Source organism: Rosa rugosa, chromosome 1 (genome assembly GCF_958449725.1).
Source record: "Rosa rugosa chromosome 1, drRosRugo1.1, whole genome shotgun sequence".
In the NCBI taxonomy this organism is placed as follows: domain Eukaryota; kingdom Viridiplantae; phylum Streptophyta; class Magnoliopsida; order Rosales; family Rosaceae; genus Rosa; species Rosa rugosa.
Window position 1 is genome coordinate 57479696 of NC_084820.1, and position 25366 is coordinate 57505061.

General features: G+C 36.5%; 4 protein-coding genes across 5 annotated transcripts; 3 read left to right on the plus strand and 1 right to left on the minus strand.

Annotated features, from left to right (window-relative positions):
- Positions 1 to 47: 47 nt before the first annotated feature.
- On the plus strand, positions 48 to 5504 carry LOC133742711 (uncharacterized). The gene is made up of 8 exons (XM_062170395.1): positions 48 to 207; positions 671 to 899; positions 1595 to 1657; positions 1849 to 1982; positions 2122 to 2159; positions 2254 to 2299; positions 4042 to 4206; positions 5102 to 5504. The coding sequence occupies exons 1-8, from the start codon at positions 84 to 86 to the stop codon at positions 5275 to 5277; spliced, it is 975 nt and encodes a 324-aa protein (XP_062026379.1). The 5' UTR covers positions 48 to 83; the 3' UTR covers positions 5278 to 5504.
- A 4669-nt stretch (positions 5505 to 10173) lies between these two features.
- On the plus strand, positions 10174 to 14259 carry LOC133725636 (uncharacterized). Of its 2 annotated transcripts, none has more exons than XR_009854512.1 (5): positions 10174 to 10693; positions 10782 to 10900; positions 11597 to 12623; positions 13351 to 13413; positions 13759 to 14256. XR_009854512.1 is itself a non-coding variant. In XM_062152978.1 (5 exons), the coding sequence occupies exons 3-5, from the start codon at positions 11610 to 11612 to the stop codon at positions 14068 to 14070; spliced, it is 462 nt and encodes a 153-aa protein (XP_062008962.1). In that variant the 5' UTR covers positions 10174 to 10693; positions 10782 to 10900; positions 11597 to 11609; the 3' UTR covers positions 14071 to 14259. The 2 variants fall into 2 exon arrangements, 1 of the variants encoding a protein (XP_062008962.1); XM_062152978.1 differs by having other exon boundaries at positions 11597 to 11696; positions 13759 to 14259.
- A 1682-nt stretch (positions 14260 to 15941) lies between these two features.
- LOC133725637 (probable xyloglucan glycosyltransferase 5) lies at positions 15942 to 19719 on the minus strand. Its single transcript, XM_062152979.1, has 5 exons — positions 18361 to 19719; positions 17820 to 18128; positions 17435 to 17725; positions 17133 to 17246; positions 15942 to 17042 (listed from the first exon to the last, which is right to left on the minus strand). The coding sequence occupies exons 1-5, from the start codon at positions 19075 to 19077 to the stop codon at positions 16392 to 16394; spliced, it is 2082 nt and encodes a 693-aa protein (XP_062008963.1). The 5' UTR covers positions 19078 to 19719; the 3' UTR covers positions 15942 to 16391.
- A 2735-nt stretch (positions 19720 to 22454) lies between these two features.
- LOC133725638 (large ribosomal subunit protein uL30y) lies at positions 22455 to 24684 on the plus strand. Its single transcript, XM_062152980.1, has 7 exons — positions 22455 to 22517; positions 23032 to 23208; positions 23304 to 23401; positions 23489 to 23546; positions 23926 to 24005; positions 24079 to 24181; positions 24263 to 24684. Exons 2-7 carry the CDS (start codon positions 23032 to 23034, stop codon positions 24476 to 24478), a joined length of 732 nt encoding a protein of 243 aa, XP_062008964.1. The 5' UTR covers positions 22455 to 22517; the 3' UTR covers positions 24479 to 24684.
- The last annotated feature ends 682 nt before the right edge of the window (positions 24685 to 25366 follow it).

The window sequence follows — 25366 nt, forward strand, 5'->3', positions numbered from 1 at the left end:
CAGAATACATAGATTAAACCTTGTTTTTAAAGTTTCAACAGCGAAATCAAAACCTCTTTGTATTGAATATTGATGAGAAACAGATGAAGGCGGCAGCAGCATCAGCAACCTTGAACCATCCCATTCGTCTCTACCCATCACCCATTTCCCGCCAAATCGACTTCCCGGCTCGACGGTCTCAACCTCTCACACACAACTCCGGCAAAGGTGAGCTCTTTACACCTACTTGAAATCCACAACTCAACTCTACTAGATTAGTACCCAAAGAATGAAAATTTCTTTTCCTTTTCTGAGAAAATGGACCCCAAATAGCCCAGAATTCGTTTGCTGTTCAGTTAGTCAATATTAGCTCATTGTTGGGTTTTGCTTAAAGTTCTGGTCTTTCATCTTCAGCGCTTCCAGACTCCAGAGTAATTGGAAAAGTGAAGTTACTGCTCCTATTATACTCTACACTGTGTTATGCAGAAGATATTGGTTACTAAAAACCCATTTTATTGGATATGTATGTACAGATGTTTAAATAATCGATTTAGTCCGAAGCATTTCTATTCCATATGATTACATACATGTCTGTGTTATACACACATATGTAAATGTGCATACAATGTTCATCTAGTGTTGTCATGCAGGACTCCAATTGTATAAAGTTGGTAATTTTTTGCACGTGCAGGGTTGAAATTGTACCGAAATGAGTCTGTGTGCTCCGTTTCTAGTGTAATTTGTGCTGTCAATGGAGGTCAGGGAGGGTATGTCTCTGCGTGGGACGAGAAACCATATGAGTTTCTTCCGAATGGGAAAAGGGCTTACTTGGATGAACAAGATGTGGTCACGTTCCTTGATCCTCCTAAAGAGTTGATTCCTTTGGACTCGGCTTCTTATAATCCTGCTGCATATCTTTGGTCAGTTTTCTATCATTATCAACTTAATCTGTAATAAATTTATGTTAGTGATTTTTACAATTCCCAAATTGTACATTTGCACTCCTGCGTCCTGCCTTTGCTTTGCTTTTTTTTTTTTTTTAGTGACTGAGTAAATGAAAGGAAAACGGAAGCATAAAGTACACTGAGTACAAAGTAGAAAATATCTCTGAAAATCATTACACTAAAATGAAACTCTTATATGTGATTATAATTCTTTGATTTCAATGGTTATTTCAAATTACCCTCCTTGGTTGGATAAATTATGAGATAAAGAACAAATGATTTACAGAAACATACACACAAGGCATGTCACCTGCACAACACAGATACACGATACTCTCAAATGGGTGTTGGTCAAGGTAACTTCATTGTGCACTTGACATGATAAATGGCCTGCAATTCAAAAATGCTTATGGACATAATCAAATTTGAAATTGATCAATGAGTGGTTACCTTATGTTATTTGACCCTGATCATTACTGATAATAAGTGGAGATGGTCTTCTGTTTGATTTGTATCATGAATGCGAGAAGATTTTCATTCCTTTTCATTTCTTTATGGATTTATCTCTTCATTTCCTCATGTGTATCAGCAGATAAGACAAACTTGTTAGCAACAGTATTTTGGTTTGCTAAACCTGTCACCACATCAAATTACGAGTGTCTGTTTTTCAGGAAAAAAATTGATGATGTTCCCCAGGAAAGGCGCCGTCGGCTGCTGCGCTTGCTAGAGCCTAGGTAATCCATTCATGCTATGCTTTCAAATGATATGATCCATTAGATCTCCTTTTATTGTCTTACTAAAGTAGCTATAAGCATACTATACCATGAGGACATAAAGCACTTCAAATACACTTATAAGCATTTATCCTTATGAAATTGATGGATGGGAATTCAGGATCGTTGATGTCTGGAAAATGGTTATGCAGGCTGATCTCAAGAGCTTGGGAGATAGCTGGCACACGATATGAAGAACCCAAGTTGATGAACAGAAGCTCATCCCAACTGTTGTCTAATGAAGATGGTGTCTCTCTTGAATATTATAATTGCCGAACAAGTGGAGGTAATCAAGTGCTCACTCTTATATTGGTGTAGTTTCTGCAGATCTCACAGTTCAGGGTTATAGAGTAACTTGTGGAAAAGTCATTCTGAGTTTCACTTTAGTCTCAAGTTTCTGACACTTATTCTCAACCATTTAATAGGACCAATGCTCATTTCCTGGATAAACTTTTTCAAAACGGTAAACTCTGCACCCATATTGATTTTTATCTTCTCTTCCCCCTTTTGTATAAGAATGTAGTGTAGACTCTAATAGGGTATTACGCAAATCTCAGGCAACTTTTTCTTGCAAGGATGGGAACGTATATGGACGATTTATTGGTAATTTACTTTACCTTCTATGATTTTTCTTATTTAACTTTGCATTGTTTACATCTAGGAACAAGGGAGCATTTTATTGACAATTTTCAATAGTCAACCTGCATTCCCCATCCTAATGTTTATTGTTGATATCATTTTATCAATGCAATTGTCATTTTTTTCTCCTTGATTTACTCAAAACTTTTAAGAAAACCCCCTTTGATTCCAGAAGTTGATGCAAACCAATCATTCAGCTCCATTACCTCTGGCCAGAAACTCATTTGCTAGTTAGAGTAATGACTTGGATTCATTTTAGATATTTGAAATCAATTAGATTATGGAACTGTATTAAGTAACTGCTGCACCCTTTTGATAATGGAGATAAAAATTAGCAAATGGAAACCTACAGAACAGAAATATAGTGACCATATATAGAGGAAAATTAGATTGATAAAAAGAAACTACAACCCAGCAACTCACATAAAGAACACCAGAATTGTAACCCATTTTTTTTTCCAGCTTTAACATTTGCAGTGCTTAGAGCTTCTACCGTTCAATTGAGTTGACCTCCAAACAACATATCTTATGTGTAAACTAAGATTTTCAGTTACTGGATTTATAGGCATAACTATGAAGTTTTGATAAATTAAAATTTGGTAAGCTTCACCTTACGCTGTATTAGTTAAGACAAGTGATGACAGCCACAGCTCGGCATAAGATAATAAGCTTTCTTGGTTACTAAATTAGATTTTTATTTTGTCCATATATAGAGCATATAATTGTTTTCTGTAGCATTATGGACGTAGCTTGGAGATAGGCATAGTTTCAACTTTAAATTCAAAACCAAAGTGGGCATTTCCTTGTTATTGATTATCCTTCGAAAATGCAACATGATGATGCATCTATTAAAGTTAAATCATTATGTGTTTCATCAGAACCTCCTATCTAATATGCAGTTTTATAGCAAAAAGGTAATTCTTAGGATGGATGTTTTTTGCATGAGGGTTGTCCCTAACCATAAGAGATAAGTATTTTAAGTGAAAATAGGAGCAAGTGTAAGAATGAGTTACAAACATCGGGCTAAATCTTTAGGATAGAAGATAAGCTGTTCTTTCTAGAATATTGATGAGGAGTCCTGTGGTGGTGAGATAGAAGTGACAGAGACAAAGAAATTGAGGAAGTTACTCCAACAAAGACCTGGGTGTGCTTGATGGAGAGGGTAATGTCTTACAGATTCTATCAAGTCAAGAATTGAGATACATTCCTCAAGAAATTCCTACCAAATATGGATAGAGAACTTCAAAAACAGCACAGCCACTCTCATAAACTTAGTCTTGGGGTTGTTGAGGACAATTATCATCTCACAATGGAAAAGATGAATGGCTGGTTGAAGATGCAAAGGCTCCAGCCAGAATCCTCTCTAATGAGATCCGCATCAAAGTAGAGGATCTTCCAACAATTGATGGATGAGTAACAAAAAGGACAAAATTTTACAAGGATTAATTACAGGCATTGCAATAGTTTATCCTTTGGTGAGATGGTGTTAGGCGGTGCTGTAAATTAGAGGAAAGCCTTTCGTATTGTGGGGAAGAATTACTGTAATTTAACATGTTCCTTAAGCTTCATATTTTACTTGATAGTTACAAAAAGGATTTTTTTTTTTTTTTTTTTTTGGTATGGTTTCAACTTTCAACCTTAGTATTACATTTAGACCTAAAAAGACCTACTAAAGAATAATTTCTGACAGTTCATGTAATGAACAGGTGAAACAATTCTTAATGGACTTGCAAATTCCTTTAGTCCACTGTACTTCGTAGTGAGCCAGCTGAAGGAAGTAATGGCAACTGAACAACCTTGTGATCTAGCATATGAGTTCGGGGATGGGCTGTTTGATCTCCATGAATACCCCGAGGGCTTTCCAAGACCAGGTACCTATATTCCTTTTCATCCAAGTCAGTGTGGTCATTAACTCATCACTATTGGTCTTTCTTTAGTAAAATCTCATTTGATTTTTTATTTTGTTTTGTTTTTCTTTCCAAATGAGTCTTTTGAATTTTAAGGAATTTAATCCTGTTTTCACCGTTGAACAAGCAAAGAAGTACAAAATAAACAAATAGTTGTGGAGAGATGGTTTGGTCTAATTAAATTAACATGATATACCAGGCATAGAAGATAAATAACTGATTAAATTACTTCATTAATGACGTCAATAAAAGATATCTGGACGAATTGGAGCACTAGGGGGACACATCCAGGAACTATGATCTCCATCATACCTTTATCATGAAGAGAGTTTCATTTCAACTAGTGAAGGTAGGGGAGCCCTATCCATGTACTGATATAGATATATGTGTGTGTACAATTGGTCCTAATCATCTTAGCCATATACTTTACCGTAGAAGTATTGTACACTTAGCATGTTTGTTCTTAGTTTCCCAATTTTGGCTGAAAAAATTTATGATTTTGACTCCGTTAACATTCCCACTTTGGGTTCTTATGTCATCTTTTCTTCCTTTTCCAACTAAAACAAAAGGACAATCTTTTTTTCCTTTTAGCTATGAGTGAAACTGCCTGTTCAAACCAAAAAGAGAGGGCCTGGTCATAGCAAACTACCAATGATTAGTATTGCAAAGGGATTAGTTGTGTTATTGGCCGGCTGTTTGCCAATAATTTTTTTGCTAAAGCATTAGCTTGGGCAAGGGCCGTGAATAATAGCTCTCTAATTTTTTTTCTTTTTTTTTTCTGGATACTCCTTTGAGCTTGGTTTAGGTTGTAATATTGCAGTCAAGTAATTTTCACCCTTTCTTTATTTTGATTTTGCAGTGAAACATCCGTATCCTTTCAACGATCAGGTGGTTGTCTATGTTCGTCATCTAGGACCAGGCGTGTCAGTAGGGCAAGCATGGCAAGAAGGAAAAGCATTACAACAAGTACCACAAAAATTATGTGGTGACATTCTAATGGTAAAAGATTATTCTACTCTTAGAGAAGATCAGTAATAGTTGTCCGGAGGTTACTATAGAGAAAATTAAGAAATGTTGTGCTGTAATCAATTATCGAGGTAGCTTATGTTGTAGACTAGTAGACATGACTGTAAAACAAGTACAGACAGAGTGATTGGGCTGGGGATCAGGAGAACAATCGACTGTTGAACTAATCCCTGTAAGTGATTCAAAATTAATTTGAAATATTCAACTGCAGGCATGTGATCCTTGTTGTTTCTTGAGGAGCAAATTGTTCAATTATTCTTGAGGTAAAATGTTATTTTCAACTAAACTAGTAGATGGTCGATCAATAACTCGATATAGAAGCAGACTGCTAAAAGCGTAGCCTGGGTACAGTTCTTTGCTGGCCACATGGTGGGACGTAAACCCTAAACCTCTCATAGTCATCATATATTGAGTGCCAACTAGTAAGCAAAGCTATAAATGAAAAATAAAAATAAAAATCCCATGGTGCTTCAAAAAAATTTAGAGCAGAAATCACGGCTTTGGATAATATGTGGGTATAAAGCTTGGAAGCTTAAACGTTGACTCCATGCAGACATGCAGGACCCCATAACGTAGTGATTTTAAGTTCAAAGTTGTCTGCTTGCAACATGTCCATGAATGGACATCTTCATGATTCAATAAGGCTTTGTAATCTATGGATGGAGGAGGCTCCATTTGAAACAAGAAGATTTAAGCTGGTGGTGGCTTTCTTGGCGCGATTGGTGTGCTTCCTAACAAAATAAGAGTCGGAGATTTAATTATAGAACACCATGACTTGGATACGCATTGAAATCGCTTTAAAGATTTGACTGGTTGCTAGCCTCAACAGTATCGATCTCAACAACCACATCGTGCACGTCGACAGATTCAGACTACGAGGTCGTTCAAACTTCCCATCGAATTGTTGATCCCCCATCTGGTTTACTTTTTAGTTTGCGCGCAGAAACCCTAACGTGAACCTCGTTTTTTTTTTTTTTTTTCGGTTTCATGGTCAGATCAGATTTTCTTTACGTTCAAGTAAACCCTTTTTGCTAAACATGTCTAAAGAGTTGCAATACCTTTAAATGAGGGTTTACCAGAGCGTAGGTTACTGTAGGCTTACAGTTAAATTCTCGACTCTGCTTTGGAAGGCCGAGGTCAAGAGCTACTTCTCCAACCCCTCAGTTTCTCCCGCATCTCCCAAGCCCTAAAAGTTCAAGCATCTGCAAAAAAAAAAAAAAAAAAAAAAAAAATTGGGGCTGTATTATTTGTATTCCTGTGTATTACAGTCAATTATAATTTTCACATTTTCTTCACTTTGTTTTAGACTTTTTTCGCAGTGAAACTCTATATTCTTTCAACAATTAGGTGGTAGTATATGTTCTCCATCTAAGACCAGGCGTGTCAGTAAGGGCCAGCAGGTCAAGAAGGAAGAGCATTATATATTACAAAATTATGTGGCGATACAGTTTAATGGTGAAAGATTATTCTACTCTCAGAGACGATCAGTAACAGTTGTCATGAGTCATGACGGTAATCTAGAGAAAGGTGAGCTGATGTAATGCGGTAATCAATTATAGAGGTAGCTGATGTTGTAGACAAGGTTTGTAAATCAAGTACAGACAGGGGTGGGGATCAGGAGAACAATCAACTGTTGAGCCCTTGCTAGTGATGATTTGATAAACTTGAAATGTACAAGTGCTGGCATGTGTTTGTTGCTGGAGAAACAAATTGTTCAATTATTTTGAGGTAAATGTCATTGGCAAAGTTAAAAAAAAAAAATAGTTGGCAAAGTTAAAAAAAAATAGTTGATGGTGAGAAGCAAATTGAACAACATAGTCTGATCATCTGGTAACCACTGGATGATTTCTTTCCAGTTTCATTACCTCCTTTCCAAACAAGGTTGTAAAGGGCACAAATGCGTGACTTCTTATGTAACAAAACAAAGAGGGGAAATCGGCCACATTAAAATTACCTTCTGGAGAGGTCTGTTTGATATCTAAAAACTGTGCAGCAATATATAGTTGGACAAGCTACAAGAATTTTGTTGAAACGAACCGACATAACCATGACATTCTACCAAATATTTGTATTTTCGTTGACGATTTCTAATGTTATATCCATCTTCGCGCAAATTCCTCATGGCAGTTATTAGCTAGCCAATGTAGGAGCAAGGGATAATTATGGATTTATGGTGATCGATCATCATGAAGATGATGGTATGGCTTCACATGGTAGGCATAAGTGTGTGAGGGCACCTAATTAAAGGACCAATTCCAAATGAAAGGTGTTATTGACAAAGAGAGATTTGATGAAAGAGTGATGCTACGTTCACCAAATATATTTACCAAAATTTGATCCCAAATGATGTGGCAATTAAGTGATGTGTCAACTGCCACATAATCATCTTAACTTGATAATTTCCAACTTGTTTTATTATTTTCACTTTTTGCCTATTATTTTCATCTATTTTTAGGGTAAAAACTGAAGATCAGAAACCCAGCAAATTTTTTTCATATGCAAGCCATTGTTTTCTTTCTTTTCAAACCTCCTAGAATCGAAGACCATGCTATTGTAGCAATTAATATTGAAAAAGACACTTCTAATTGGTTCCATAGATCTTATCTTCCCAATGTGCTCATTCTCTAATTGAACAAATAAAAAATTCTAAACATCTTTATGTAGAAAATTGATGGGCATGCAGGAGATGCAAAACTACCTCTTTCAAAGATTAAGCATCTGTGAAAAGAACTTGCTCATCTCAAATTGAGCTAGCTAGGTTCCATTTTTGTGCAGCATACATAAATGTTATTAATTTGAGAAAAGACGAACGCGCTCTTAGGTTGGATTCAATGAATCAATGTTCGGGTAGCTAGAACCCTAAATCTAAACATTGAAGATAACATAACCGAATTTTTTTTTCAGATAAAAAGAAATTAATAATTTTTATTTAATTAACAAAAAAAGAAAGTGGACATGTTAGAAACTATTGGATTCAAATTTGCTCACCACTTTTATTTTGTAGTGATATCACCACCCTATTAAAACTTGTCACGTCATATAGAATTAATTGAATACTTAAAATATAATTTTTTAATAAAACACCATGATAAACTATAATTATGTTTTATAACACGTGACAGTTTTGTATTGAGTGGTGGTATCACCACCAAAGTATTGGTGATGATGATGATCAAATAGGCTAAACCCTAAACCCTAAACCCAAATTTGCTCACCACCAATACTTTGGTGGTAATATCACCACTCAATACAAAACTGTCACGTGTTATAAAACATAATTATAGTTTATCATGATGTTTTATTAAAAAATTATATTTTAAGTATTCAATTAATTCTATATGACGTGGCAAGTTTTAACAGGGTGGTGATATCACTACAAAATAAAAGTGGTGAGCAAATGTCAGAAATGGTGTAAGTGGAATTGGAGCTGTTTTCCGGGATCATTTGGGCAAGCTTAAAGGTGCCTTGGCAGTTCCTCAGGTCGGTAACCTTCCCCCAAGAGCAGTGGAGTCTTTAGCGATGCTTCATGGTCTAAGGTTTGCTTTGCATGTTGGGTTTTAATAAATTGGAAGTGGAGGGAGATGCTTTAACAGTTTTCAATGCTTTAAATATTAGTAGTGATGACCTAAGTTTGGAAGGTCATATTTTAGATGAAGTTAGACAGTTACTTAAGTCTTTTGTTAGTTGTAGTTGGCGGTTTGTAAGGCGAGATTGTAACAAGGTTGCACATCGCCTTGCAAAAGAAGCCTTGAAGTTGAGTCACCCTTTATTATGTTTGGAGTCGGGGCCTAGTTGGCTCCACCAGTGTGTCAGTATGGACTTCGAGTGTGAAGTCTAATGTGGGCATAGTTTTCTTCTGAAAGCTTTTGCTCCCAATCTCATTGTAATCTTCGTTTATTAATGAAGTTCATCTTTTGATCAAAAAAAAAAAAAAAATTGAATCCGAAATTTACTGCATTATGAAGAGTTGACATCTATTGATGTTTATAAACAGACAATCGAACCGAAAGAAATCAATTATTTTGCTTGCTTCTAACATACACTTGTTATGTGAACTGTCTATGACACCCCACTCTTAGACATACAGTAACTTTGGATATGAGAGATGTTAATGCCATTCTAGCGATGACATATATAAACCAAGGATCCATCCTCATCCGATCATTTTGGATCATTTTCGTGTCGATATTGTGTTTAGTGTAAACCGTTAGAGTTCTCTCACATTAATTATTTCTTATATAAGTACTAATACTAACCCTTAATACAAAAGGATAAACCCTAAGGTTAAACCTATGTCGTTCTGAATATAAGCGCAAGATTATCACCCGCCCCAACTTGTCCAACTTGCTTGTAAAATAAGCTTGAGCCAAAATGGCAAAGAATGAAGTGTGGGATGAGGAGTAGATCATGATTCAAATCTTCTATTAAACACACCCAAAAAGCAAATTATGCGTGCATCGCAATCAGTAGATGATGATGATGATCAAATAGGCCAAATTGGGTTGTCAGCTTCTCTGTACTTGGTGGAGGAAAACATCCAAAAGACATGTATCGTGCTGGTAGGCCAGAAACCTCCAAGGTAGTAGGGCACCCAGAATTTGCTCCTTAACAATATGTACATGCATAGCTACAAGACACCAATGTGTGCATGCATGTGATCTATAAAAGATCATGGTTCTGTATAGCTTATTTGTTTTCTTTTTTATTTTTAAGGAAAAACTTGCATACAATTTGCATTATTTCTTGAGAAGATATAAGGGACCCCATTACTGTGCTGTTTATGAGAATGAGATATGGGATTATTGTAAGAAGGAATACAAGAGTTTCACGCCCTGAATTTCCAGGTCCCAAGCATTTGTCTCTAGATAATAAATTGGGGAAGCTGCAGACCACATCCTTGCACTACAAGAAAAGTAGTCTACCACAACATCACAATAACAACATGCTCTAAATGTTCGTTGTTACTTACAGTATTCGACAACGAGCAAATAATGTGCGTTGTAGTAAATCATTTAATACCACACGCGTCATTTGCACGTTGTTAATTTGGTTATCAACAATCTACTTTGTGTGTTGTTATCTGCAAGTTGTCAATTAAGTTATCAACAAGCAGGTGTGCACGTTGTTGAAAATTTTTCAGAATGACAACATGTGGCGAACGCTGTCAAAACTTTGAGATAAAAAAAAAAAAATTGGTGAGGGGAGCTGTCCGTTTTATTCTAAATTTTAGGAGAAATTTGAAATTTGGTTGACCTACCTTTTACAAAGCCACTAAACGCCCTAGTCGAAGCCAAAACTCATTTCCCGCCACCAAAAGCTCTCGCCTCAGTCGACGGTGACCTTCATAATGTTCGACGGGCTCGGAGCCACCTAGTCGTTTCAGACTTCAAGCAGTCCTTCCCTCCCGCCATCAACTCGTCTCCAGGTACCAATCGCTCTTCATTCTCAGTTTTCAATTTCAAATTCTCTCAAAAGCTCAGATCTCTCTCTCTCTCTCTCTCTCTCACTCGCAGCGTCTCTCAGCTCAGCTCAGCTTCTCTGTCTTTGGTTCCCTTCTGAAGCTCAAGCTCAAGCTCTTTCTCAAGATCAGCTCCCTTCGATTCCTGCAATGCTTCTCCGATTCTGATTACAGGTACTTTTTTTTGACTTATTGTTCGTTCATGGTAGTGTTTGGTTCGAAAATTTTCGGAAATTCCACATAGCCATATACTCAATTGAATGGGAAATTGAGTATATGGCTTTGTGGAATTGAATGGGCAATTGAGTATATGGCTTTGTGGAATTGAATGGGCTTCTCTTATTGTATCTGCAATTGATTAAGAAAGTTTAGTTAGCTGCAATCTATGACTAGTTTTCTGCATTTTGAGAAAATAGGTAGAGTAGAATAGCACGGAATTTTGACATTTATAGTTCTGCAAATTGTTTAGTTTCGAAAATATATGAGGCAAATTGGAATAGGCTAAGTTTAGTGTGAGAATTTGCCTTTAGCTTCTCCTTTCGATTCAATTCATTGTTTAGTGAGGACTGCAATTTCTGCTTGTAGGGTCAAGAGGGGGAAGAACACGGTGGCTTTAACAAAGTAGCATTTTAATCTTTCATTGATTCTTAAAAGCCAGAAGAATTAAACATGAAGTTGAAACTGGACATGAATTTAGCTAACCGAAACCATAACTTGGACCTAGGCTGCAATTGCATTACCTGCACCACTTTGCTATAATGACTAAATCTGTTTTGGTTTCTCACCCGGCTCATGCTTCTTGGTATATCTTAATATCTTAAGATTAGTTACTCTTGATTTGTCATTCCTTCCTTTGATCTTCATCCGCAGGTGTGGTCCTTGAATGATTATAGCTCCAAAATATATAGAATTGTCACAGAAATATCACGATATTATATTCTTGAAGCTTGATCGTGACCAAGAAAATAAGGTTTGTCATCTGTCATGTTGAAATTTTCTTTGACATCATTATTTTTGTCAGGTGCCAGTGCTCTTATCTTATGTTTATTTTGATTATTGTTAGCAGCCATTTGTCTCAGTGCTATTTGTCTACTACAGTCTACTGAACAATCTAATGCTCTTGAGTTGATTAATTTGTTTTTTCCTTTCGAGCTTCATTCTTTTCTCAGTGTAGGTACTCATTCACTGCACTTTTTTTTTATCCTGTTTTTCATCTATGATGAGATTTTTTTATAGTCTACATATATCGACTTATTATCCTTTTTTTTTTCTCTTTTCATTCGTGCAATTTTACAATCCATTTTATTTCTTTATCAAAAGCAACCAAAGTGCCATACACTACAACAAGTAAATAAAGATACAATAAATCCCACAGCAAACTGCTGATACTATCTAGCAAAGGCGATCAGACTATCATTCCAATTAAACTGTCAAGGCTTTTTCTAAATTCCGTCAGTTTATCTTGAGTTTCTCCTTCCTCATTTTTCAGTGATTCTGATGTATTAATGAAAGATTGTTTGCATTTATCTCCCTTTGCAACATTTATGAAAAAACAAGGCATCTGGTTTTCTTGACACATATGGTATCACATCTCACTTCTCACTTGTATGGGCGTAAATGTTATAATGGGAGTTATGTCTCATGCTCGTTTAGGATGAGAGTTTAGAATTTTATAATCAATAAAATAAGTGAGGCAAAACTTGCAAAGGATCTCTGAATTGAGGTAAGCATCTCTTGGATTAAACCTTCTGTCTCAACCTTCTGTGATGCCTTAAGTTGCCTGGTTGTGGATTTTCCTACCAAGAAACGTGCAATTGACAAGGTCAAGCCAGCAAATGTGAAATCTCAGATAGAATGGGACAACTTTGTGAAATACAAACTTGGTCCTGAGTTTCGGGTAAATTTCTCCTTCTATTAAATGCTTTTTGGACACATGGTATTGCATCATTCATGATCTGTTACAGAACTTCTATTAAGAGGCCACTCAGGAGGTACAAATCTGCTCTTGAAACTTGAATGCATTATTACTCTTCGGATTCTGAAACAAAACACAGAAACTGCCAATTATCTAGAACGATTCTATACCACCTCTTGCAATTGAATTCATTTGTACACTTCATCTCAAAAGCTCCTGTATTCTCGACTGCAAATAGCCATTGACATCTTCTGCTACATAATTGTGTATGACATTGTAGTTTACTATTAAAATATGACTTATATTGTTTAGGGGATCAAGTTATTGATCTGATAGTAGTTGGTACGTGGTATACAAAATTATGTATTAAACATGAGTGGGCGGAATAGTCTGGTATTCGATATGCCTTCATACCATCTTCAAGTTTTTTTTTTTCCTTTTTTTTTTTATGGGATATCATCTTCAAGTTGGAAATGTGAAACTACTGTGTTTTTGAGTTAAAATAAAAAAAAACGAGTTCTGGTATGCGATGAGTTGTTCAGTTGCAAGACTTACTGCATATGACTATAGGTATTACTTTACTTGTGGACCTGTGGTCATGTTGTGAACTACGAATTAAGATAGATCTGATATGCAGTTTCTGGCTTGTGCTTAACAAATCCATTGGGAATGAAGAAGCATAATCTAATGTGTCTTGAACTAAATTCAGGGACCTTCTCAACAGAACATAAACTTAGAGAAAATGATAAATGCACATGCAACTACTTCTCAGGTATGTAATCTCTGCTATAATTGGTAAGATTTATGAATTTTAGGTGAAACAAAATTCACCTATTGTCATGCTATAACAAGAGAGGAATTTCTGCTTTGAGGTTCCTGGACAACAATCATTAGTCATTACAGTCTAATTATCATTTTAGAGTAGGGCTATGCTTTGAAGAATAAAATAGAATTGCTCTTGGTAAGCAACTAGGTACTGTACGGTACATGTTCAGTTTTAAGTTTTATCCTCTTAATCTACTGATACAATAGCTATTACTTCCAGAAACTGTGTGAGCAATATTACAGTTAGATGTTTAAACCAATATTTCTCTCTCTTAATTTCTTATATTTGTAGTCACAACAATCAAGTAGACCAATCAATGCTCCAAGCAATGATCTTGAAAATAGAAGATGTGCACTTTTGAATTGGAACAATTATGAAGAAGATGAAGTGGTGGCTGAAGGGAAGATCTCTTCAACAAATCCAAGTACAAAAGTTCATTGTGTGCCTCTTGGACGAGATTGTTGGAAGGTTTGGGTTGACGTGGTGTTTGATGAGTATCAGACTATGGAAGTGTATAGAGCAACCATGGATGCCAAACAACTTGGTGAAGCTGTAGGAAGCACTCTTGCATGGCCCAAAAGCTCCATTAAAATGCTCCCTTAGTAGTTGAAGTAGCAGGTACATTTTGCTTTACTAGAGAATTTATGTAGGTGAGGGAGTACCATGCATGTTTTGTCAATGCTGATGAACAAAGAATCCAGTACTTTGTCATGCTTGTTTTGTAAAGAACATATGTATAAGAGAATGTGGCACTCCTAATGAAATGTAAATTTTTCATACATGGTTAGTGTGTACTAATATTGGCATGTGAATGAGTTTAAGTAATGGTGAATGTTTAGAGGTACAGGAAAGCATAACCCAGCAAATTGGGTGCAATAGTATGTACTGAAATTTTATAACAACGTATCCATTAATATGACAACGTACCGTGTATGCTGTCTAAAATTTATGACAACGTGCAGAGAATGTTGTTAAAACTTACAACATGCGCTTGAAATGTTATCGAAAATTTATGACAACGTGCATAGCTCATTGTTGAATAATTACAACAACATGCTTCGCCTCTTTTCGACAACGTTCAAAGCTCGATGTTAAGGACTCGGGGACTTTTAATGACTTTGGCATCTACAACATGCGGCAAACGTTGTCAAAAGTTATTGACAACGTGAATTGCATGTTGTTAAATATGTTTTTTCTTGTAGTGTTGGTTTGTTTTTCTAAACTAATATTGCTGTCAGTCCCAAATACTCAAAAGCTAAAGATGCTAGTGGTACTACCACATTTACGAAGGGTATCAAAGACACTGAAAGGTACATGTGAAGCAGTTACTTAGTCTTGTCAAATGATCGATCAACAGGGTTACATTCACTTCCCATGACAGGTGGTAGAGTTTAAAGTTGCAGCAGTGTAAGGATGAAGGAAGAAGTAGATTCATCTATTTTCAATATCTATCTGAAAGAGTACTTTTACATTAAGAATGTTGGTTTCAACAGTAGAAAGTAAAAAGAATATGAATAGAGGAAGGTTTTGGTTTGCTTTCTGCCAAAAGGAGGCTCAATGCTTATGCGAAAAATGACGAGAGTCGAACCCTATGTAATCGTGAAATAAACTTCTAGTTATCTTATCTCGCTTAGTTAGCATGTTTTAATTAAGTGTGAAGTATGAAACAGAATGTCAACAATTTGGAAAAGTATGCATAAACATGGTGATTACAACTCTCTAATTCCCTCAGTACCATATATAAACTGTATCATAAATTGACATTCCAGTGTCTACTTTACATGATAGTGCCATAAACTAATGAAAATGATAAGAAAATCATAGTCACTGGTCAATGATTAGATCTTGGAAATGATCATAGTGACAACCAACTAAGCTAGATTCTACATTCATTTTTCTTCCCTTGGGAACTTTCTTGCTTGTCCTTTATTGTCAAAAACTCTAATTAACTTTAGCTGTTTAATAGACCATTCAGATGTATGGTCTGCTTTTCCAAAAACCACGATGCAACTCATAAAGCTTGGAAATTTATAATCTTTTCTTTAGGGGTGATGCTTAATTTGGTCGGTCATTTTAACATAGCAAACATTTATCATATATAGAGTTGTCCAAAATTTTACAGGCAAACAAATGCAAAGCTGGCTTCAAAGCGTTCAAAAAGTAGAAAAAGAATGCTTTGAAGGGGTTGAGGTCCACATGACTTGCATGGGGTAGAGGTTCTTCTGTATCTACCAACATGGATAGCTTTTCTAGAATTAGGGGTTGGCAATTTGGCATACACCCAGATGCCATTAGGAGCTGTAGTGGTGGCATTAGACTATTAGCAATGTGGGACACATTTTACAGAACCATCCTAATCTTTGCAAATCCAGAGTCACAATATGAGACATAGCAGCATTTGTAGCACACTGCCTGCCGACACTTTTTCACAATTTCTTATTTCATAGTGATAAACTTGTTTACAATTACACAAATAAGAAAAATGACAGAAATATAATCTTTTTTTGATACGAGACAGAAATATAATCTTGTTATAAAATGAACTGGTGCAATATACAGAGAGTTTTACATTTGTAAATGTTGAAATGCAAACCAACACTTCCCTACAGAAATCAACCTACGTGGTATTGGAATACATTGTGGCTCATCTAAGAATACCAACCATACAGAAATCTATAATTTACGAACCAAAACAGAGAAACAAGAAGATGGTGTGAGGCTATGGGCAAACAATACGAGGACAAAGAATATATGGGCAAACAATACAAGGACAAAGAATCTATATGGGCACTTCTAATGAGAAGAAGCTCTTTGCATCTACCTGTGTGCAAATTTGTGCACCAAGCTGAAAACCACATTGGTTTGCCATCTCTTATTAACCCTTTATTTCTATCTTTACCATTAACTTTTCACGCCAATAATTACTAGCTCATCTGCTCACCAATCAGGTCAAGACCGACCAGTAGAAATGATATGCCTTGAAATAGTAGGAAGTAAAAATGTACCCCTTGAGCTGATAGAAGGCTTCTACCTGCAGCAGTGAGCAGTAAGAAAGCGAGTGCCAGCTCTTTCTTGTAGATCTTGTTCAATTTCTTTACAGGAGGTTTAGGAGCAGCAGCTTCTTGATGCTCTTTTAACTTGTTGAGCTCAGAGAGACTACTGTCTGAAGTTCCTCTATGAAGTTGTGGGTGGTTCATGGCCTTCGTTTCCCTCTCCTCCACAGCTAACAGATCAGATTCTGATGATCGTCCCGCCTTCTTGGTTACAATCCATTCATATGAGCTCCCCAACTGGAACAACCCAGATACCATGGCATTGAATTTGGTCACAGACATTGTGTTTTCAAACAGGAGGTAGGGGACAATGAAGGGAAAAGATCTAGGAGAAGGAAGAATGTTCATGAATGACATAAAAACGGGCACGTAGCATATAACCCACATGGATAGCTCAGCTTCGGGGACAAACATGGTCAAAGGAAGTATTATGCAAAACAATGTGAAAGAGTAAAATGGGAGGATTAACTTCCTAAGGAGAAAGAACAGTAGTATCAAGTTTGCCTTTTTCCAGAACATCATCTGCAAGATGGCAATTAGTACACTGTTACAATGATACTATCAAGAAAGTGCATTGATCATATTAATCGGAGGATCTAAATTTAAGAGTACCTTTGAAGTAATTATTGCAGGGAGGCACAAACGGAAGAGATGCATCGGACCAGAATGCCAACGGTGTTGCTGTTTTTTATAAGCTTCGTAAGACTCGGGAAGTTCACAGAGGACCTGAACATCAGTAATTAAAGTTTGAGTCATGATGTGACAAATTTAGGACTGCTAATACTTTTTTAAGAATCCAATGAATTTATTATCCATAGTATATAACCCCGAAAACCAGTCATTTTGATTGCAGAACTACAAATAGAATCAGTTAGTGTTCAGTTGGATTCAGAAACAATATCGAGTAAAATTACCTTGACATCATTAAGGAATATGAACTTCCACCCATTAAGATGAGCGCGAACTGCTATATCCATGTCTTCTACTGTTGTACGCTCAAGCCAACCGCCAGAGTCTTCAAGTGCTTTAATTCGCCAAACTCCAGCAGTACCATTGAAGCCAAAGAAATTGAGGAAAACCCCATTAACCTGCTGTTCCACTTCAAAGTGGAAGCACAAATTGATGTTTTGGAGGCGTGTCAACAAGTTTTCATCCTTGTTAACAAAAGACCACCTCGCCTGAACCAACCCAAGCTCAGGATTGTCCTACCACACAAGTTAAAATGGCAGCCAAAATCAGTCACCTAAAGCAAAGAAATTACCAGACACTAAAAGATAGAACTATATGAGATCTAGCCACCTTAAAATGGGGAACTGTCAGCTTGAGGAAGTCAGGGTTTGGTTGGAAATCAGCATCAAAGATTGCAACAAACTCATAGTCCTTCACATAATCACAGTTCATTGCAGACTTGAGATTCCCAGCTTTATAACCAGTTCTAACCAAACGATGCCGGTAGATTATATTGACACCTTTTTGGCTCCACTGAGTTACCTCTGCCTTAATTAACCACTGTATGCTCTCATCATCAGAATCATCTAGAACTTGAATCAGAAGACGTTCTTTAGGCCAATCAAGTTGGCATACTGCTGAAATAGATTGTTCATATACCTAAAGACAGTTTTATGATAAAAAGTCACTGTCATCAACATGATGAAAAATCTATGGAAAATAGTAAGTGCCTAAAACATCAATTTGTTCTGTTATACTTATTTAGCTACTTTTCCCTTTTATAAGGTTATTTCAATTTGGATAGTGAGTGATTTAGCTATTCTTACATTAGATTCACCTATAGAACCTACATAATTCAGAAAATAAAGAGATTGAGACTTGAGAAACTTACCTCTCTCTCATTACACATTGGAATTTGAACAAGAACCTTGGGGTAATTACAACCTGAACCTTCCAAATCGTCTGGCTTGTATGGAACTTCTTCAATTCTTGGCTTAATCTTCTTGAACTTGATCCAGAAGCAACCTAAACAAAGCAGCATACGGTCTGCGGATTGGATTAAGAAGAGAGCAATACAGAAGTTGGTCAAAGCTTGAATTGCAGGTGCAATGCAGTCAGCTCTGAACTCCAACCATGCCACATAAACCAAGTGAAGCCACCCCCTAATCTCCAGAGTCTCAGGGATATGCAAGCTGCTGTTCTCAAAATAATGCCAACCTTTCAAGTGAGCAACCACTTCAAAAGCCAGAAAAGCCAAAGCCATCACTAAGAACCCCATAATGACCCTATACAAGATTCCTTTGCCAGATTTCTCATTCTCCATTTGCCCAAAAACCAATCTTTTCTTAATGGCACCAAGCAAGTCCCAGAGAACATTTCCAAGCCAAGCAACACAGCCAACAGCTTTATGGGCCTTGAGAAGCAAAACCCATGTAAATTGCTTGGCATTCTTGCCTCTGTCCTTATCAACTGGCCTGAACACTTCATCAGGACCATTTATCTCAAGTACAGAGTAATTTGGGTTCTCCATAGTCACCACCACTGGAGTACCCTTACTTGAATTGTTGTCCTTTCCCCACCACCTAGAAAAATCTAAACTTGGAGCCATTTTTGACCTCTCAACTGAACTAAAATAAAGTACAGAACCAAAAGGATTGAAATTCCTCAATATGACAGAGAAATCTACAAGGATTGAGATTCTAAAACCCCATTTCAGGTCTAAAACCAGTAAACAACAGTAACATAGCAGGAAACCTTAAAACCCAGAAACCAGGATGAGAAAAGTGACAAACCCAATTGAGGCCTAGTACAAAGAATCAGATCCAACACTGAAAAGACTTGACCAAAACCAGTTCAAGTCTCAGCATTTGAAACCCAAATGCAGCAAACTAAGAAAGGCAGAGGAAGAGGAGAAGGAAAGCAAGAGTGTGTGGATGTTTCTCTGACAGTACCAAAAAGCTCCAATAGCTACCCAACATGGAAAATTACCATTATAGAGAAACTGTCAATCACCATTAGTTAAACGTTTAATCTGTGTGGGGTATGATTAGCAATCTTATTAGCCTTTTACGAAACACACTCAAACCCCCATATCACCTTTCCAGATATAACCATTAGCTAGATTAGAATAAAATAGTTTTTAATCAGACAAATCCATTACAAAAAATTATATAATCAAGAACAAATATTATATCACTAGGGAAAGTGAAGATAAAGCTTACAATGAGCCATTAACAACTAAAGCTCTGACTAAGATGAAGTAGCAGACCATGTGACTATGGAAGAGCTAGAATACTGCAGTCTTTTTTTAAAAAAAAAAAAAAGAGAACACTTTGGTATTGGGTTTTGGATTTTGCATTAAGTTGCAGAAATTGAGGAACTTACTGTGTGATTAAAGTAATTGAACTTGATTAGAGTATTAATAAACAAGGACAAAGGAAATGGATAGAGAGGAATGGCCGCAGACATTGCAGATCCCAAGTCTGATCTGGCCTCGTTCTCTGTCTTAAATTGAAGCTAAATTTGTTGCAAACCTTCACACATTGAAGAAAATTGTTTGCCAAACCGTCCTCTCTCACAAACAGACGCACGCAATATGTCGGTGCTCTTAAAAATCAAGCAGCCCTAGCTGCTAGACTATTTCTACAATATCTCTTTCATGTCATATGCCAAATAAAAAACATCCCTTTCATGGTTGTGAATTTATACTATTACATTCAGGCATCAAGCATTACAATCACTTGTAAATGGCCATAGATGTTTTAGCATTCAAAATTCATAACAATGAAACTTAATTTGTGTGAGTAGCAAATTTATGAGTTATTTGAGTTAATTACAGAGATGGCGAGATGAGCTAACAAGATAGTTTGTTTTGCTTACTACGTTAAGTTTTCTTTAAGACGATGGAATCTCCATCGAACACATTTTCTTAGTTGCTTTTGTGATGCCTGTTGCTCCCTAACACACTCTGTCATTGCCTAAGTTTTTACATTAGTCTTTTCAACATTTTGTCATTTTTTAAGCTTCAATATTAGTCATTTGAATATTTTGTCGTTGCCTAAGCTTCTATTTTAATAGTCTAAACATTTTGCCACCGCGTAAGCTCTTTTTATCGTTTGAGCATTTTGTCATTGTCTATAATTCTATGTTGGTCCTTTTAAACATTTTGTCCTCACAATCTCAAGGCCAGTAACATTATTTGACATTTTGATGATTGAATATAGACTTAGGAAAATGGGGGTAGGCTATTTGCCTTTCGTCGATCGTTCGAGGGTCGAAAATTTGAAATCGACTTCATTCAAAATGTTAAATCTTCATAAGAATAACATCTCTATTGGAAATTTAATAAATTGTCCAAACTTATTAGAAATTTTTTTTTTTAAATTAAACTTCTGAGACATTTTTTAAAATATATTATCCTCACTTATTCCTCAATTTATCGATTGAATTTAACACACTAAGAATCATTCATAGATTTTTCTCCTTGACAAACTTGTTAGAGTAAAGCCAATGAAAGCTAGTGATGTCAAAAGTCTTGTATAGTTATATACTTATATTCTTTACTTTGATCACCATATGCACTTCAGAATATATTTATGTACCCACAACTAATTAAACTATACTATTATGTTGAATAACTTGAGAATTTGGGTTTGCTCATCACTAATAAACACATTGACCATTGATATATACCATGATATAAAAACAAATTTATTCAATGGGGTTGTTGTTGTTATGGTGCCCCCCAACTCCATATGATATGTTTTCTTTGAAACTCGGATCGATCACGTTGTAATATAAAGACAACATGTGGGGGCAGATTCGTAATTTGAGTATCAATGGCCATCATTCCTTTCAGTCGGTGCTTTGCTATTGGGTACCTCTCCCTGCTGCTGGCATGTTGCTACTTGCTACTTGCTACTTGCTACTAAAGATGTTGACGTCAAAATTTTACTTGGATGGTCTAAGGTTTGGTCATCATGATGATCACCCCATCTTTTAACCTAAACTAAACTTTGCCAAAGGAAAGAAATTTGGATTCCCTCATATGTTTCGTGAAGCAAATTTTACAGCTGTTTGAAATGACAAATTTAAATCACTTTTTGTATTAAGTTTCGATGTGAGTCTAACCTCTAAATACTTTAATGCAATGATAGTTTAGCACATCGTACGAAGCAAACCAAACTTTAAACCCTGGTTTGTTCCTCTTCATTCCAAGCTTGAAGAGTCATATCATCATCTCTTCACAACCTCACTCATCTTGATCACTATCTCCGGAAGACATGAACATGGCTATAACCCCTTAACTAATAAGCACTAATTTATAGTCTTGGCAACCATTCTCTTCATGAAAATTCGATATTTTCATGGCTACGTGAAACAAACCAAAACTAAGTGATATCATTAACACATAATCAACTTTGTATCGCTAGACATAGAAGCTGCATTGTCAGGACCCAAGAACTTGACTAGTCGACGTTGGTTTTTTTTTCAAGATCTCAGTCAAGCTTTCGTTAATGATAATTTAGCAAAGCCATGCTGAAGAGAATAAATGTCTCTTAAAGTAGGAAAAAGTTGTAATCTCAAATATTGTTAACAAATCTTGAGTCCTAAATGATGTACATATTTGAGATTCAAATGTCATGTCCTCACTTCTAACACAAAAATTTTATATGTAAAATTCGTTTAACGATGATCATTTAGAACTTAAATTTGGTAGAAAAGTTTAGATTATCTTTGTTGGTGTTGATTAGAAGCTTGGGCTGAAGTTATTATTGGCCCACAAAAAAAGAGCAACTATAACTTGGGCTGAAGTTATATACACAATTAGCCCGACCCAGTCCACAACCCATTATAACCCGTAAATCAACGGACAATATCCACAGCTATCGCCCAACCAAATCGTGACCGTCCACGTCGTCACCCGAAGCGCAAACAAATACTACAAAACCCTAAACTCTCACTCGCAACCTCCTCCTTCGCAGTAGCCCCGCCGATAAAGCCCTTCACCTTCGTTTAGGTCCTCCAAGCCGCGGCGACATCAGCTCGGTCAGTACCTCTCCGCCGGTCCCAATCTCTCTTCGTTTGTATTCGCATTTCGATTTCATGCCATTCAGTGTAGCTGTTGTTGTTGCATTTTTGGATCTGTGTTTGATTGCTCGTCTGTTTTTGATTTGTTATGGCCGAATCGGAGCTGAATACAGTTCTGTTAGCCTAACAGCTTTCGTTTTGGTCGATTAGAGCTTGGTTTTGTTTCGTTTTTTTTGAAATATTTTAGGGTTCTTCAGTGAAGTGGATTAGAAGTACGTATTTTAATCTGCCGTCTTTTCTTATTTATGTATGTACGGTGTGTTTCAGTTTAAGATGTGGATGAGGTTTCGGTGATTGAATCGTATATACTCTTTAGCTTCATTCATTTTTAGGTTTGTTTTGAATCTTTTGATTAGGGTGTGTGAAACAAACACTGTTCTCAGAGACATTGTTTTGAGTTGTGAATTTACATTGAAATTAGGTTTGTATTGAAAGTACATTGATTTAACTGCTGCTATCCACATTTGCAGAGATGGGTGAAGCAGTCAAGGTAGTGGTTCCCGAGTCGGTCCTAAAGAAGAGGAAGAGAGAGGAGGAATGGGCTTTGGCAAAGAAGCAGGGGCTTGAAGCCGCCAAGAAGAAGAACTCTGAGAACAGAAAGCTTATTTACAACAAATCCAAACAGTACACCAAGGAGTACGCAGAGAAGGTACATCTTGTTTGGTTTATTATATTAATTTTCACTCTGCTTCTTTGAATTGATTTGCCCTTCATGTTAACATACTACTTATGTGCATTGTATAGGACAATGAATTGGTCCGGTTGAAGCGTGAAGCAAGGCTGAAAGGAGGATTCTATGTCGAGCCAGAGTCTAAGCTCTTGTTTATCATTCGTATCCGTGGGTAGGTCCTGATCCTTAATTTGTTTATATATTGAGTTTTTTATAGTTCTGGTTCTTTTCCTTATACTTTTAATTCTTGTATTTTCAGTATCAATGCCATTGATCCAAAGACAAAGAAGATCTTGCAGCTTTTGCGTTTGAGACAGGTAATACTCATACCTTTGGAAATATTGATGGTTACCTGCATTGTAGCCGTGTTGTTTGTTTGGTAATTGATTGGAATCTGCTATTCCTTCATGGTAGAAGCTGGAAATGCATCTAGGGGTATGAAAATAAGAATTTGTTATTTGTAGTGCAGTTGATGTACTTAAACATTGTATGGTTTGAGTTTCTCATTTTCATATTGGCATGCATGTTTTCATGCATTTTAATTCATGGAGAAGTGTAGTAATCTCTGTGCTCATGGGTTCATCAGACTGGTGATTTGTAAAATATAATGTATTTCTTTAGTCAATGGTTGTTTAATGAAGATTGTCTTAAACATTAGCTTAAATAATATTGTTTATTCTTTGTGTTCTGAAACAGATATTCAATGGTGTCTTCCTGAAAGTAAACAAGGCCACCTTGAACATGCTTCACAGGGTTGAGCCATATGTCACTTATGGGTGCGTACAACTAGACCCTTTGTTTTACCTGTAAACATATAAATGTATGGCTAATAGGTTTGCATGATTTCAGATACCCCAACCTGAAGAGTGTGAAGGAATTGATTTACAAGAGGGGTTATGGCAAGTTGAACAAGCAGAGAACCGCTTTGACTGATAACTCTGTTGTTGAACAGGTTTGTTAAGCATTTTGCTTGTGATTTATGCTAGGTTAGCAATAATTTCTGCGGTCTAAATATGTTTTGGAACTCTTACAGGGTTTGGGCAAGCATGGCATTATCTGCACGGAAGATCTTATCCACGAGATCTTGACAGTCGGACCTCATTTCAAGGAGGCCAACAACTTCCTATGGCCATTCAAGCTCAAGGCACCATTGGGTGGTCTTAAGAAGAAGAGGAACCATTATGTTGAAGGTGGAGATGCTGGAAACCGTGAGAACTACATCAATGAGCTTATTAGGAGAATGAACTAGGTTGGGGTAGTTCTTAACCATTCCAGTGTTTCAAGGTTTTTCTGGGTCACTAGACTAGAGGGAAGAATCTGATAATTTTTCATCTATGGAGTTGAGCACATTTTTATCTTTAAGGTTGAAGACTTGTTATGATGTTAAAAATTTTATTCACTTTTGGAGACTTGTGCTACAAAGTTTTGTTTACTGGTTTTATAATTTGATTTTCACTTCTGAGATCCAAAATTGTAGGGTTTGGTTGCCTTTCCTATATTTTTCCTTTACCCCGCAGTTCACGGAATCATCTATTTCTTTCTTCTCAAATGAAAGTAGAAACCTAGTATTTCAATGTTTTTAGAAAGATTTGAATTGGTTTTGGCAAAAAATTCCAGCCAGGTACAGGTACTTGGAAGCTTGATTTACAAGTTGTATTGTATGCATTACGTTCCACAAATTCTTAAATTTTGTGGCTAATGGTTTTGATCCATGTACGAACATAAGGCAGCAAATCACACCCAACAGAATCCTGCCTTAAAATGCATGGTGCTAATAACTCGAGTTGAAAGCTAGTTTCATTTGGTTAGAACGTCCACAGAAAACTTGCGATTGTCTAAGAGCTTGCGGGTAACCTTGACCCAGGCAGGAATTCTGAAAACATAGACGCAATTTTCAATTAGACCACCACATGGAATAAATTCGAAGGCCCCTCTGAAATCAATTAGATGTCCAGTCACTTCTGTTATCAATCCGATTTCAGATCAATCCGATTTCAGCCCCCTTTGATATCAATCCGAGTTGTCAATTGTCATCAAACCGCTCCTGAAGGAATTCCTCCGGCGTGTTCTAGAGTTCAGGTTTCTGTTTGGATTGCATGTGCATTCAGACTTGTTTTCTCAGGGTTATTGCAACCAT